Raw genomic sequence first — 17,109 nt, 5'->3', positions numbered from 1 at the left:
AGCGGGCCAGGCTGCTCAGTTGGACCGTCATGTTCTCCAGAACCTGCTGAGCGGGCCAGGCTGCTCAGTTGGACCGTCATGTTCTCCAGAACCTTCTGAGCGGGCCAGGCTGCTCAGTTGGACCGTCATGTTCTCCAGAACCTTCTGAGCGGGCCGGGCTGCTCAGTTGGACCGTCATGTTCTCCAGAACCTTCTGAGCGGGCCGGGCTGCTCAGTTGGACCGTCATGTTCTCCAGAACCTGCTGAGCGGGCCAGGCTGCTCAGTTGGACCGTCATGTTCTCCAGAACCTGCTGAGCGGGCCAGGCTGCTCAGTTGGACCGTCATGTTCTCCAGAACCTGCTGAGCGGGCCAGGCTGCTCAGTTGGACCGTCATGTTCTCCAGAACCTGCTGAGCGGGCCAGGCTGCTCAGTTGGACCGTCATGTTCTCCAGAACCTTCTGAGCGGGCCAGGCTGCTCAGTTGGACCGTCATGTTCTCCAGAACCTGCTGAGCGGGCCAGGCTGCTCAGTTGGACCGTCATGTTCTCCAGAACCTGCTGAGCGGGCCAGGCTGCTCAGTTGGACCGTCATGTTCTCCAGAACCTGCTGAGCGGGCCAGGCTGCTCAGTTGGACCGTCATGTTCTCCAGAACCTGCTGAGCGGGCCAGGCTGCTCAGTTGGACCGTCATGTTCTCCAGAACCTTCTGAGCGGGCCAGGCTGCTCAGTTGGACCGTCATGTTCTCCAGAACCTGCTGAGCGGGCCAGGCTGCTCAGTTGGACCGTCATGTTCTCCAGAACCTGCTGAGCGGGCCAGGCTGCTCAGTTGGACCGTCATGTTCTCCAGAACCTTCTGAGCGGGCCAGGCTGCTCAGTTGGACCGTCATGTTCTCCAGAACCTTCTGAGCGGGCCAGGCTGCTCAGTTGGACCGTCATGTTCTCCAGAACCTTCTGAGCGGGCCAGGCTGCTCAGTTGGACCGTCATGTTCTCCAGAACCTGCTGAGCGGGCCAGGCTGCTCAGTTGGACCGTCATGTTCTCCAGAACCTGCTGAGCGGGCCAGGCTGCTCAGTTGGACCGTCATGTTCTCCAGAACCTGCTGAGCGGGCCAGGCTGCTCAGTTGGACCGTCATGTTCTCCAGAACCTGCTGAGCGGGCCAGGCTGCTCAGTTGGACCGTCATGTTCTCCAGAACCTTCTGAGCGGGCCAGGCTGCTCAGTTGGACCGTCATGTTCTCCAGAACCTGCTGAGCGGGCCGGGCTGCTCAGTTGGACCGTCATGTTCTCCAGAACCTGCTGAGCGGGCCAGGCTGCTTTCAGAGCGAACGTTTTTAACTCAAATCTTTGCTTCTGGGGGGGGGGGGGGGGGGGAGGTCCCTGGAACAACATATTTTCAGATGGGGGTCGGCGGACGATTACATATATTTTTGGGGGTCCTTGACCTGAAAATGTTTGAGAACCACTGACATAGAAAACATGGGGTTTTCAGAAAACTGTCAGGATTTAGAAGACATTTGTAGAATCATCCTCAGGTCTAAATGGGTTAACACAATCATTCCCGGGATTCCTTCAAAAATAGGAGCTCTGGTGGAACAACTGACTCAGTCATGGTTGTATTGTTCCCTGTGTGAGAACAACTGACTCAGTCATGGTTGTATTGTTCCCAGGATGAGAACAACTGACTCAGTCATGGTTGTATTGTTCCTAGGGTGAGAACAACTGACTCAGTCATGGTTGTATTGTTCCCATGGTGAGAACAACTGACTCAGTCATGGTTGTATTGTTCCCATGGTGAGAACAACTGACTCAGTCATGGTTGTATTGTTCCCTGTGGGAGAACAACTGACTCAGTCATGGTTGTATTGTTCCCTGTGGGAGAACAACTGACTCAGTCATGGTTGTATTGTTCCCTGTGGGAGAACAACTGACTCAGTCATGGTTGTATTGTTCCTAGGGTGAGAACAACTGACTCAGTCATGGTTGTATTGTTCCCATGGTGAGAACAACTGACTCAGTCATGGTTGTATTGTTCCCATGGTGAGAACAACTGACTCAGTCATGGTTGTATTGTTCCCTGTGGGAGAACAACTGACTCAGTCATGGTTGTATTGTTCCCATGGTGAGAACAACTGACTCAGTCATGGTTGTATTGTTCCCTGTGGGAGAACAACTGACTCAGTCATGGTTGTATTGTTCCCATGGTGAGAACAACTGACTCAGTCATGGTTGTATTGTTCCCTGTGTGAGAACAACTGACTCAGTCAGGTCTTATCCCATTTTGGGCGGGAACCCCTTTTGGTGTTAGCATTTATGTTATGCTTTAGCTATTGAAAAATAGCAGATCTACAAGCTCATAGCGCGCCACCGAGTGGCGCGCTATGAGCTTGTAGGTTGTAGGCTATTTGTAGGCTATTTTTGAAAAATCGAAGAACGTCTGACATAGAAACATAGCTTTTTCAGAAAACTGTCAGGATGTAGAAGACATTTTAAACTGTCAGGATGTAGAAGCCATTTTAAACTATCAGGATGTAGAAGACATTTTAAACTGTCAGGATGTAGAAGACATTTTAAACTGTCAGGATGTAGAAGACATTTAAACTGTCAGGATGTAGAAGACATTTTAAACTGTCAGGATGTAGAAGACATTTAAACTGTCAGGATGTAGAAGACATTTTAAACTGTCAGGATGTAGAAGACATTTTAAACTGTCAGGATGTAGAAGACATTTAAACTGTCAGGATGTAGAAGACATTTTAAACTGTCAGGATGTAGAAGACATTTAAAGTGTCAGGATGTAGAAGACATTTAAAGTGTCAGGATGTAGAAGACATTTAAACTGTCAGGATGTAGAAGACATTTAAACTGTCAGGATGTAGAAGACATTTTAAACTGTCAGGATGTAGAAGACATTTTAAACTGTCAGGATGTAGAAGACATTTTAAACTGTCAGGATGTAGAAGACATTTAAACTGTCAGGATGTAGAAGACATTTTAAACTGTCAGGATGTAGAAGACATTTAAAGTGTCAGGATGTAGAAGACATTTAAAGTGTCAGGATGTAGAAGACATTTAAACTGTCAGGATGTAGAAGACATTTAAACTGTCAGGATGTAGAAGACATTTAAACTGTCAGGATGTAGAAGACATTTAAACTGTCAGGATGTAGAAGACATTTAAACTGTCAGGATGTAGAAGACATTTAAACTGTCAGGATGTAGAAGACATTTAAACTGTCAGGATGTAGAAGACATTTTAAACTGTCAGGATGTAGAAGACATTTAAAGTGTCAGGATGTAGAAGACATTTAAACTGTCAGGATGTAGAAGACATTTAAACTGTCAGGATGTAGAAGACATTTAAACTGTCAGGATGTAGAAGACATTTAAACTGTCAGGATGTAGAAGACATTTAAACTGTCAGGATGTAGAAGACATTTAAAACTGTCAGGATGTAGAAGACATTTTAAACTGTCAGGATGTAGAAGACAATTTAAACTGTCAGGATGTAGAAGACATTTTAAACTGTCAGGATGTAGAAGACATTTTAAACTGTCAGGATGTAGAAGACATTTTAAACTGTCAGGATGTAGAAGACATTTTAAACTGTCAGGATGTATAAGACATTTTAAACTGTCAGGATGTAGAAGACATTTAAAGTGTCAGTATGTAGAAGACATTTAAAGTGTCAGGATGTAGAAGACATTTAAAGTGTCAGTATGTAGAAGACATTTAAAGTGTCAGGATGTAGAAGACATTTAAACTGTCAGGATGTAGAAGACATTTAAAGTGTCAGGATGTAGAAGACATTTAAAGTGTCAGGATGTAGAAGACATTTTAAACTGTCAGGATGTAGAAGACATTTAAACTGTCAGGATGTAGAAGACATTTAAACTGTCAGGATGTAGAAGACATTTTAAACTGTCAGGATGTAGAAGACATTTTAAACTGTCAGGATGTAGAAGACATTTTAAACTGTCAGGATGTAGAAGACATTTAAAGTGTCAGGATGTAGAAGACATTTAAAGTGTCAGGATGTAGAAGACATTTAAACTGTCAGGATGTAGAAGACATTTTAAACTGTCAGGATGTAGAACACATTTAAAGTGTCAGGATGTAGAAGACATTTAAACTGTCAGGATGTAGAAGACATTTAAACTGTCAGGATGTAGAAGACATTTAAACTGTCAGGATGTAGAAGACATTTAAACTGTCAGGATGTAGAAGACATTTAAACTGTCAGGATGTAGAAGACATTTAAAGTGTCAGTATGTAGAAGACATTTTAAACTGTCAGGATGTAGAAGACATTTAAACTGTCAGGATGTAGAAGACATTTAAACTGTCAGGATGTAGAAGACATTTTAAACTGTCAGGATGTAGAAGACATTTTAAACTGTCAGGATGTAGAAGACATTTTAAACTGTCTGGATGTAGAAGACATTTAAAGTGTCAGGATGTAGAAGACATTTTAAACTGTCAGGATGTAGAAGACATTTAAAGTGTCAGGATGTAGAAGACATTTTAAACTGTCAGGATGTAGAAGACATTTAAAGTGTCAGGATGTAGAAGACATTTAAAGTGTCAGGATGTAGAAGACATTTTAAACTGTCAGGATGTAGAAGACATTTATAGAATCTGATCTCAGGTCAGAATGGGTTAAAGGGTTAAACAGGAAGTGACTTACCCACAATGGCGAGGTTGTGTTCGGATCCACACGCGATCTGTCAATAAAGATAAATACAAAATAAAATAAATATGTAATAAAGTTATTAAAACAGCGTCGCCGATCTGTGAGAATCTCAATAAAGTTATAAAAACAATGTTGTTGATCAGAGACCAAAGTTATGAATAAAATGTAACGATTCATACAAATAATGCAATCACCCAATTAGTCTAAGAACTAATTTTAGCTTTTAGCTTTGTACAATAAATAATGATCTCATAATGAGAAGCAGGACAAGGACGTTTAAAAGGAAACCAAATGGACCCTTCATGAGGGTCCGTTTGGTTTAATTGTACGCTCTCAAGAGTTAAACTATTGTTAAACATCTGCATTTCAAAATGTTCACAAAGTCTAGGTTTTAGGTTTATTTATTTATCACGTAGTACAAAATATAGACAATAACATATCAAAGAACACAAATACAATGCAAGGAAAGGAAGAAGCCAGCTGGCTTATTTGGAATCCTTTCCTGTATGGAAAAGGTCATTGATTTAAAACAGATTAAAAGTTAAATTAAGAACAATACAAAAGTCTACAAGTTTGGCAAAGGGGGGCAGCTGTAAAGACATAAAAAACACAGACTGCACAAAAAAGGGAAATAAACAATACAAACAACAAACACACAAAAGAAAATATAACACATCAAAGTAAATCATGTAATCTACAGAGAGGAAGAAATAAGATATTTCTTTAGATGTTTCTTGAATATTGGCCTAAGGATAATGAGGATTTAAGTGAAGCATTTATAGGGAATTCCATAGATGAGGGCCTCTAAATTTGATGAAAGATTGTAGTTTGGAAGTGCGACAAAAAAGTAATTCAAAATCATCTCTTTGCCTTGTGGGGTAGGAGTGAATGTCAGAAGAAACACGGACAAAATTGTGAAAATAAGAGGGAATGTCTTGTTTAATAAACAGGTCTGAAAAACCTTTACTTTGTCAATAGTGAATATTTAATGAAGAGCGGGGCAGAAGGCTCATACCGATTTGAATGTGAAATCATTCTCAGAAACCTTTTTTGAATGATCAGTAATTTAGAGAGATTAGAGAATGTAGAAGAATTGTTATGTTTGGTACCAACATCATGTTTGTGGCAGCGGTGGCCGAACGGTTTGCGGAGCGGTCTTGATACCGGAAGGTCGCCAGTTCGTATATCCCCGGACCGGCACGTTAAAATTACCACCGCTGAAGTGCCCTTGAGCAAGGCATTGAACCACTACCATGAAATGTTCTATGAGCAGGGCCTGGCTGTAAACAAGTATCTGATGCTTAATCCAGTTACCCTGGGTAAATATAGTAACTTTGCTTTGCTTTGCTTTATCTCTCCTAATGGTACCAACATCATGTTATCTCTCCTAATGGTACCAACATCATGTTCTCTCTCCTAATGGTACCAACATCATGTTCTATCTCCTAATGGTACCAACATCATGTTCTCTCTCCTAATGGTACCAACACCATGTTATCTCTCCTAATGGTACCAACATCATGTTCTCTCTCCTAATGGTACCAACATCATGTTATCTCTCCTAATGGTACCAACATCATGTTATCTCTCCTAATGGTACCAACACCATGTTATCTCTCCTAATGGTACCAACATCATGTTATCTCTCCTAATGGTACCAACACCATGTTATCTCTCCTAATGGTACCAACATCATGTTATCTCTCCTAATGGTACCAACACCATGTTATCTCTCCTAATGGTACCAACATCATGTTATCTCTCCTAATGGTACCAACATCATGTTATCTCTCCTAATGGTACCAACATCATGTTATCTCTCCTAATGGTACCAACACCATGTTATCTCTCCTAATGGTACCAACATCATGTTATCTCTCCTAATGGTACCAACACCATGTTATCTCTCCTAATGGTACCAACACCATGTTATCTCTCCTAATGGTACCAACATCATGTTATCTCTCCTAATGGTACCAACATCATGTTATCTCTCCTAATGGTACCAACACCATGTTATCTCTCCTAATGGTACCAACATCATGTTATCTCTCCTAATAGTACCAACATCATGTTATCTCTCCTAATGGTACCAACATCATGTTATCTCTCCTAATGGTACCAACATCAATACAGCATGGAAATGTGGAGAATATCTTATCCAACGACAACAAAAATATTATTTAGTTTTGGGTCTGAGAGGCTAAATGTCATCAAACGGTGGTCCGTGGCTCAAATGGGTCTGAGAGGCTAAATGTCATCAAACGGTGGTCCGTGGCTCAAATGGGTCTGAGAGGCTAAATGTCATCAAATGGTGGTCCGTGGCTCAAATGGGTCTGAGAGGCTAAATGTCATCAAATGGTGGTCCGTGGCTCAAATGGGTCTGAGAGGCTAAATGTCATCAAATGGTGGTCCGTGGCTCAAATGGGTCTGAGAGGCTAAATGTCATGAAACGGTGGTCCGTGGCTCAAATGGATCTGAGTCTCAGACCCATTTGAGCCACGGACCACCGTTTGATGACATTAAGCCTCTCAGACTCTGAGAGGCTAAATGTCATGAAACGGTGGTCCGTGGCTCAAATGGGTCTGAGAGGCTAAATGTCATCAAATGGTGGTCCGTGGCTCAAATGGGTCTGAGAGGCTAAATGTCATCAGATGGTGGTCCGTGGCTCAAATGGGTCTGAGAGGCTAAGGGCCCTATTATGCATGTCTTAAGTACCAGGTCTTATTACTTAACTTAAGACCTGGAGGCGTGATCAATGCCATTTGGCTATTCTGAGTGGCCAAACAGCATTGACCACGCCTCCAGGTCTTAAGTTAAGTCATAAGACCTGGTACTTAAGACACGCATAATAGGGCCCTGAATGTCATCAGATGGTGGTCCGTGGCTCAAATGGGTCTGAGAGGCTAAATGTCATCAAACGGTGGTCCGTGGCTCAAATGGGTCTGAGAGGCTAAATGTCATCAAACGGTGGTCCGTGGCTCAGATGGGTCTGAGAGGCTAAATGTCATCAAATGGTGGTCCGTGGCTCAAATGGGTCTGAGAGGCTAAATGTCATCAAACGGTGGTCCGTGGCTCAAATGGGTCTGAGAGGCTAAATGTCATGAAACGGTGGTCCGTGGCTCAAATGGATCTGAGTCTCAGACCCATTTACAATTTACAATTTAGGCATTTAGCAGACGCTCTTAATCCAGAGCGACTTACATTAGGCAAGAACAAAAGTATGGGAATACATCACATATATAAAATGCATTTATCAAGAAACATGCGTAAGCTAAGAACGTAACTAGAACATACCTATATAATGACACTATACATATTAAATATACATATATACTATACTATGCTATACATATGTACTATGATGTGCTATGACTACATACAATGCAATTATTGTGCTGTCTACATGACATGCTATAAGTCTGTTTCAAATGCTATCTAAGTCTAAAAAGTGCTATCTAAGGGGGTAGGATAAGTGCTATGGGCCATGATGGAGTCTGAAAAGGTGGGTCTTCAGACTACGGCGGAAGATTTGAGCCACGGACCACCGTTTGATGACATTAAGCCTCTCAGACTCTGAGAGGCTACATGTCATCAAACGGTGGTCCGTGGCTCAAATGGGTCTGAGGCAAAAGCCAAATTCCAATAACGCAACTTTCACACTCGCTCACTCCCCTCGCGTCCTCCACTCGCTCCTCGGCTCCGCCCCCAGCGAGGAGGAGTGGAGGAGGAGAGGATTCGATGCGAGGACAGAGTGGTGGAGACGGTGGAGTGGATTTGCCTCTAGAATCGGAATGTACTCCGCTGTCATTTCAAAGCGACGGCACATTCCGCGATCACTTATGACGTGAATCAATTCAATTCAATTCAAAGGGCTTTATTGGCATGGGAAAACATACGTTTACATAGCCAAGGCAAAAGTGGTGGAACAGTGTCACACAGCTGGATCACTGGAACTCTGAACCCAGAGCCATACAGTCTACAGAATAGACAATTCATTTTTGTGCATGTAACTGAGGCCAATGTGTATGTATTGGTAACATGTGCAACAAGGCTATTTATTCCTGAAATAGTGAATAAGCGCCAGGATGCGCACACTTTTATATTATATGATTGTGAATGTGAAGGGAATTCCTGACCTGCCCGCAGCCCGCGTTCCTTTTTGCTCGTATAAATAACCCCCCCCCCCTCCTCGGACAGTCCCTCCTCCGACGGTCTTTGCAAATAACGGACACTATAACAGGAATTATTATAGGTAGTCTCTCTGACTTACATATTCAGTTCAGTCCACATATAAATAAATACATATTTGTCACCGTCATTCATAGCATTCAGAGGCATGCACAGAGAGAAATTAACTATAGCTTTTGAGGTGCGCACAATATAGCCTACTTTTATTATGCTTATATCACACAACGCAATAAAGCCAGTGGCTTGTTGTGGTCCTTTCACTTTCACATAGGCTATAGGCTACTGTATCATTCTGAAGCTCTATTAATTCAGCGAAAATGTGTCTCTTCAACAAACAGCAAAGCTTTTTAGTTTAATGTGTGTACGTGTGTGCGTGCATGTGTGTGTTGGGTCAGCGACAGCGTCTCATCAGCCGCAGCGGCCGGCAGCTAGTGGATGAGGGGTGGTGCATAGTATCGGGTTTCAAGCAGTGTTTTCTGTGCCACATGTGGAGGAGGCGGACTTATGTCACTGGAGAAGGAAAAAAACAAATGGGTCTGAGAGGCTAAATGTCATCAAATGGTGGTTCCGTGGCTCAAATGGGTCTGAGAGGCTAAATGTCATCAAATGGTGTTCTGAAGGTGTCTGTCTCCCCCTGCTGGACTGAGGCAGAAATGTTGTACTACACCAAAGGCAGCAGCCAGTGGTCTATAAGGGGCTCTATATTCATCCCTAACGTATTTTGCCTTTTTTACTATTTTGAAAAACCTTTTTGAATAGTTAAAATAACCTACAACACGTTGTGAGCTTGTAGATCTTTTTTGTACCAGATAGACCAGATAGACATGAACACAACAGGGTCACCAGATAGACATGAACACAACAGGGTCACCAGATAGACATGTACATAACAGGGTCACCAGATAGACATGAACACATGAACACAACAGGGTCACCAGATAGACATGAACACATGAATATAACAGGGTCACCAGATAGACATGAACACATGAATATAACAGGGTCACCAGATAGACATGAACACATGAATATAACAGGGTCACCAGATAGACATGAACACATGAACATAACAGGGTCACCAGATAGACATGAACACATGAATATAACAGGGTCACCAGATAGACATGAACACATGAATATAACAGGGTCACCAGATAGACATGAACACATGAATATAACAGGGTCACCAGATAGACATGAACACATGAACATAACAGGGTCACCAGATAGACATGAACACATGAATATAACAGGGTCACCAGATAGACATGAACACATGAACATAACAGGGTCACCAGATAGACATGAACACAACAGGGTCACCAGATAGACATGAACACATGAATATAACAGGGTCACCAGATAGACATGAACACATGAATATAACAGGGTCACCAGATAGACATGAACACATGAACACAACAGGGTCACCAGATAGACATGAACACAACAGGGTCACCAGATAGACATGAACACATGAATATAACAGGGTCACCAGATAGACATGAACACATGAATATAACAGGGTCACCAGATAGACATGAACACATGAACATAACAGGGTCACCAGATAGACATGAACACAACAGGGTCACCAGATAGACATGAACACATGAATATAACAGGGTCACCAGATAGACATGAACACATGAATATAACAGGGTCACCAGATAGACATGAACACATGAATATAACAGGGTCACCAGATAGACATGAACATAACAGGGTCACTCAGAGAAAATGTTGTGCGGTCTCCATCGCCAGTTCTTTGGCTGTGGGCCGTCGAATAAAAGCTGGTTTTGACCACAGGGGGCGTGGTCTGGGAGGTTTTTGACCACAGGGGGTGTGCGTGCGTGGCGTGCGTGGCGTACCTGAGTTGCTCCGTGCAGCAGTGTGACCTCAGCAGGATGGCAGAGACCCTGTCCGACCCGCCCTGGACTCCGCCCCTCAGGCTGCTGGGCCACGCCCCCCTTTGGACTCCGCCCCTCAGGCTGGTGGTCAGTGGATGGCATGGCTCTGCCCAGCTGACCATAGTCCCCTCTGCCCCACGTGAACACTCTGCCACTCACTGAGAGACACACACACACACACACACACACACACACACACACACACACACACACACACACACACACACACACACACACACACACACACACACACACACACACACACACACACACACACACACACACACACACACACACACACACACACACACACACACACACACACACACACACACACACACACACTGAACCAAATGGCCGGCTCGATCAATATCGATGTCGATCGAAATCAATATTATACCTGTCTTGGCCACCAGGTGTATATATATATATTTATACCTGTCTTGGCCACCAGGTGTATATATATATATTTATACCTGTCTTGGCCACCAGAAGTATACCTGTCTTGGCCACCAGGTGTATATATATATATTTATACCTGTCTTGGCCACCAGGTGTGTCCATCCACTCCACACATGGCTGACCGCTTCTCTGTGCATGGAGGACGCCCGGAGCAGGGTGGGGGAGGGGAGGAAGGGCTGGGACGAGGCCAGCTGGCCGTGTGTGTTGCTTCCCCAAAGATACACCTCACCTCTGTCTGTAAAATAACAACAACAACACAACACAAAGATACACCTATTTTTAAGTGGTGCAACCACTTCCTTAAGTGACTAACACACGCACATATTAACTGTATATATGGTGATTTCGGGTGTGCCAGTACAGTACAGTACAGTACAGTACAGTAGAGGGTACAGTAGAGGGACCCCCAAGCGGTAACTCTGTCATTTCTCAACCGTTTCGGACGCGGGGCGGCTCGCCGGAATGGGGCCTGTTAGTCTGGAACTCCCCCCCCAACCTTGAACCTTGAACCTCAACTCCAGCCATCCCTCCTGGATGTGGGGACCCCCCATCCCAGCCATGGTGGGGACCCCCCATCCCAGCCATGGTGGGGACCCCCCATCCCCGCCATGGTGGGTACCCCCCATCCCAGCCATGGTGGGGACCCCCCATCCCAGCCATGGTGGGGACCCCCCATCCCCGCCATGGTGGGTACCCCCCATCCCAGCCATGGTGGGGACCCCCCATCCCAGCCATGGTGGGGACCCCCCATCCCAGCCATCCCTACTGGATGTGGGGACCCCCCATCTCAGATGATTAGCTTATAATGTGAAACCCTGTCCCACCTTCTGGGCAGGGTGGGTGGGTCAGTACCTTCTGGGCAGGGTGGGTGGGTCAGTACCTTCTGGGCAGGGTGGGTGGGTCAGTGTGAAACCCTGTCCCACCTTCTGGGCAGGGTGGGTGGGTCAGTACCTTCTGGGTAGGGTGGGTGGGTCAGTACCTTCTGGGCAGGGTGGGTGGGTCACTACCTTCTGGGCAGGGTGGGTGGGTCAGTACCTTCTGGGTAGGGTGGGTGGGTCAGTACCTTCTGGGCAGGGTGGGTGGGTCAGTACCTTATGGGTAGGGTGGGTGGGTCAGTACCTTCTGGGCAGGGTGGGTGGGTCAGTACCTTCTGGGCAGGGTGGGTGGGTCAGTACCTTCTGGGCAGGGTGGGTGGGTCAGTACCTTCTGGGCAGGGTGGGGGGGGGGTCAGTACCTTCTGGGCAGGGTGGGGGGGGGTCAGTACCTTCTGGGCAGGGTGGGGGGGTCAGTACCTTCTGGGCAGGGTGGGTGGGTCAGTACCTTCTGGGCAGGGTGGGGGGGGTCAGTACCTTCTGGGCAGGGTGGGGGGGTCAGTACCTTCTGGGCAGGGTGGGTGGGTCAGTACCTTCTGGGCAGGGTGGGGGGGGGTCAGTGCCTTCTGGGCAGGGTGGGGGGGGGTCAGTACCTTCTGGGCAGGGTGGGTGGGTCAGTACCTTCTGGGTAGGGTGGGTGGGGTCAGTACCTTCTGGGCAGGGTGGGGGGGGGTCAGTACCTTCTGGGCAGGGTGGGGGGGTCAGTGTGGGCAGGGTGGGGGGGGTCAGTGTGGGCACTCAGCACCACACCGAGTGCGTTGAATAAAGGAACGACCAGATCGAGGGCACGTCGGTGCGCTCAGCGCGAATTTCCGAACGCACCCTTTTAGCAACGAGGGCCAGGGTGCACCGGTCGCACCACGACACACCGCGGCATTCCCACGTGTTATTCTTCACGTAGAGACGTGCACACACACACAAAGGAACGTGCACACACACACACACACACACACACACACACACACACACACACACACACACACACACACACACACACACACACACACACACACACACACACACACACACACACACACACACACACACACACACACAGGGACATGCACGCAGCTTGATTACGGCTCAGATTGAACACCGCGACCATGTTAGCTAGCGGTTAGCGGCTCAATGCTAAATCCTGGTTATCGCGCGGCTAAAATATTGATGCTTCTGAAGACTCTTATATAGACGATCATCACATTAGGTTTTCATGCGTTAACGAGATCTCACCTGTGAGGTAGACGCAGTGGGCGGAGCCTGCTGCTACCATGCGTGGTGTCACGTGATCCACCCCTGCAACATGGCGGAAGGTCAAAGGTCAAACTCATGGAAACATCAAGGTGGTTTTTGCTTCCGTACATATTATCAGGGTAATAGCTCGCACGACTCCAGTTGCTTTTAAACAGTTTGAGCATCTTTAGGGTTAGGGTTAGGGTTAGGGTTAGGGTTAGGGTGCGCGGTCGGGTAAGTAACATAACAGGAACATTTCTCAAAGAGAAAACCAGCACTCACGGAACTCTCGTTTTAAGGCACTTTTAATTTAATCTAGTATCAGTTGACATAGTACGCCGCAGAGCAGCAGTACAACCAACGCGTTTTGGCGTTCAAGCCTTCATCAGCGTTGTCTATCTGCTGGAGACACCGGAAGTCTCTCTCCCCAGGAGAGACAGTACCTCTGACCCATGCAGACAATGAGTTCTCAGCCAACTTGTACCAAAAGTGCAAACCTAACAATTCAAACAACAACTTTATACATTATAATAGACATAAGAGTCCTTAAATACCTATATACACATCTAAATTATGTTGACATATCAGTCCTTTTATCCCATATTAAAGTACCAGAAATAAGGTTCACATATTGACACACATACAAAATGCACCAAGGCACATCTGACTGAGTCCTTAAAGAGAAGGGTTATTTGTAGGGGACTCCGCTAGATAATAAGCACAATATGAAGACCTTTGAGTTGACTGAAAAATATATGTCTCAAGATCTCTCTATATGCAAAATGCTTAATGGTCAGCCCCTCTCTTCGAAGGTTGTCATTTAATCTACATAAAGACAAAGGGACACTCATAGCCTACCAAATTGTTCGTGAGGAGTCTCTAAACAATATACATGTTGAAAAAGCAACCCAATTTAGTTGTAAATATTTTTAGTTGGACAACGCTCCACGCGTCGCAGACTCTTCTCCCTTCTCTAAAACACCCTGGACAACGCTCCACCTGTCCCAGACTCTTCTCCCTTCTCTAAAACACCCTGGACAACGCTCCACACGTCCCAGACTCTACTCCCTTCTCTAAAACACCCTGGACAACACTCCACACGTCCCAGACTCTTCTCCCTTCTCTAAAACACCTGGACGATGCTCCACACGTCCTAGACTCTTCTCCCTTCTCTAAAACACCCTGGACAACGCTCCACACGTCCTAGACTCTTCTCCCTTCTCTAAAACACCCTGGACAACGCTCCACACGTCCCAGACTCTTCTCCCTTCTCTAAAACACCCTGGACGATGCTCCACACGTCCTAGACTCTTCTCCCTTCTCTAAAACACCCTGGACAACGCTCCACACGTCCCAGACTCTTCTCCCTTCTCTAAAACACCCTGGACAACGCTCCACACGTCCCAGACTCTTCTCCCTTCTCTAAAACACCCTGGACAACACTCCACACGTCCCAGACTCTTCTCCCTTCTCTAAAACACCCTGGACAACGCTCCACACGTCCCAGACTCTTCTCCCTTCTCTAAAACACCCTGGACAACGCTCCACACGTCCTAGACTCTTCTCCCTTCTCTAAAACACCCTGGACAACGCTCCACACGTCCCAGACTCTTCTCCCTTCTCTAAAACACCCTGGACGATGCTCCACACGTCCCAGACTCTTCTCCCTTCTCTAAAACACCCTGGACAACGCTCCACACGTCCCAGACTCTTCTCCCTTCTCTAAAACACCCTGGACGATGCTCCACACGTCCCAGACTCTTCTCCCTTCTCTAAAACACCCTGGACGATGCTCCACACGTCCTAGACTCTTCTCCCTTCTCTAAAACACCCTGGACAACGCTCCACACGTCCCAGACTCTTCTCCCTTCTCTAAAACACCCTGGACAACGCTCCACACGTCCCAGACTCTTCTCCCTTCTCTAAAACACCCTGGACGATGCTCCACACGTCCTAGACTCTTCTCCCTTCTCTAAAAAACCCTGGAAAACGCTCCACACGTCCCAGACTCTTCTCCCTTCTCTAAAACACCCTGGACAACACTCCACGCGTCCCAGACTCTTCTCCCTTCTCTAAAAGACCCTGGACAACGCTCCACGCGTCCCAGACTCTTCTCCCGTCTCTAAAACACCCTGGACAACACTCCACGCGTCCCAGACTCTTCTCCCTTCTCTAAAACATCCTGGACAACGCTCCACACGTCCCAGACTCTTCTACCTTCTCTAAAACACCCTGGACAACGCTCCATACGTCCCAGACTCTTCTCCCTCTCTAAAACACCCTGGACAACGCTCCACACGTCCCAGACTCTTCTCCCTTCTCTAAAACATCCTGGACAACGCTCCACACGTCCCAGACTCTTCTACCTTCTCTAAAACACCCTGGACAACGCTCCACACGTCCCAGACTCTTCTCCCTCTCTAAAACACCCTGGACAACGCTCCACACGTCCCAGACTCTTCTCCCTTCTCTAAAACACCCTGGACAACGCTCCACGCGTCCCAGACTCTTCTCCCGTCTCTAAAACACCCTGGACAACGCTCCACACGTCCCAGACTCTTCTCCCTTCTCTAAAACACCCTGGACAACGCTCCACACGTCCCAGACTCTTCTCCCTTCTCTAAAACACCCTGGACGATGCTCCACACGTCCCAGACTCTTCTCCCTTCTCTAAAACACCCTGGACGATGCTCCACATGTCCTAGACTCTTCTCCCTTCTCTAAAACACCCTGGACAACACTCCACGCGTCCCAGACTCTTCTCCCTTCTCTAAAAAACCCTGGACAACGCTCCACACGTCCCAGACTCTTCTCCCGTCTCTAAAACACCCTGGACAACACTCCACGCGTCCCAGACTCTTCTCCCTTCTCTAAAACATCCTGGACAACGCTCCACACGTCCCAGACTCTCCTACCTTCTCTAAAACACCCTGGACAACGCTCCACACATCCCAGACTCTTCTCCCTCTCTAAAACACCCTGGACAACGCTCCACACGTCCCAGACTCTTCTCCCTTCTCTAAAACATCCTGGACAACGCTCCACACGTCCCAGACTCTTCTACCTTCTCTAAAACACCCTGGACAACGCTCCACACGTCCCAGACTCTTCTCCCTCTCTAAAACACCCTGGACAACGCTCCACATGTCCCAGACTCTTCTCCCTTCTCTAAAACACCCTGGACAACACTCCACGCGTCCCAGACTCTTCTCTCTTCTCTAAAAAACCCTGGACAACGCTCCACACGTCCCAGACTCTTCTACCTTCTCTAAAACACCCTGGACAACGCTCCACACGTCCCAGACTCTTCTCCCTCTCTAAAACACCCTGGACAACGCTCCACATGTCCCAGACTCTTCTCCCTTCTCTAAAACACCCTGGACAACGCTCCATGCGTCCCAGACTCTTCTCCCTTCTCTAAAACACCCTGGACAACGCTCCACACGTCCCAGACTCTTCTCCCTCTCTAAAACACCCTGGACAACGCTCCACACGTCAAAGACTCTTCTCCCTTCCGTAAAACGTATATTTACGAAAATGGCAGAAAAGTGAAAAGGTTTGTGGAATGTTTATATACGACTATCGCGCAAAATGTGTTACTGGCAGTAATCCGCCATGGCGTGTATTATTACCTTGTACCTTGGATTAAGAATGTTAAATTCCTACATTTAAAGTGTTATAAAAGATGTAATGAATGAAGGCAGTCTACAGCAGTGAGCTGTAGTTCCTACCTGGCACCACAGAGGGCAGTGTGGGGGCTGTAGTTCCTACCTGGCACCAC

General features: G+C 46.6%; 1 protein-coding gene across 1 annotated transcript in view; it reads right to left on the bottom strand.

Annotated features, from left to right (window-relative positions):
• Positions 1-4,637: 4,637 nt before the first annotated feature.
• LOC306918599 (secretion-regulating guanine nucleotide exchange factor-like) overlaps positions 4,638-17,109 on the bottom strand; it is a gene marked incomplete at both ends in the record, with an annotated part of 14,098 nt that continues 1,626 nt past the window's right edge. Inside the window, 4 exons of the mRNA XM_079531491.1 lie at positions 4,638-4,694; positions 10,726-10,922; positions 11,303-11,461; positions 13,329-13,391. Of these exons, the coding sequence (XP_079387617.1) occupies positions 4,638-4,694; positions 10,726-10,922; positions 11,303-11,461; positions 13,329-13,391 (476 nt within the window). The remainder of the gene's footprint in view (positions 4,695-10,725; positions 10,923-11,302; positions 11,462-13,328; positions 13,392-17,109) is intronic.

This window comes from Electrona antarctica (assembly GCF_951216825.1).
Source record: "Electrona antarctica genome assembly, contig: scaffold_999, whole genome shotgun sequence".
Classification (NCBI taxonomy): domain Eukaryota; kingdom Metazoa; phylum Chordata; class Actinopteri; order Myctophiformes; family Myctophidae; genus Electrona; species Electrona antarctica.
This window is presented reverse-complemented; position numbering and strand designations above follow the sequence as displayed.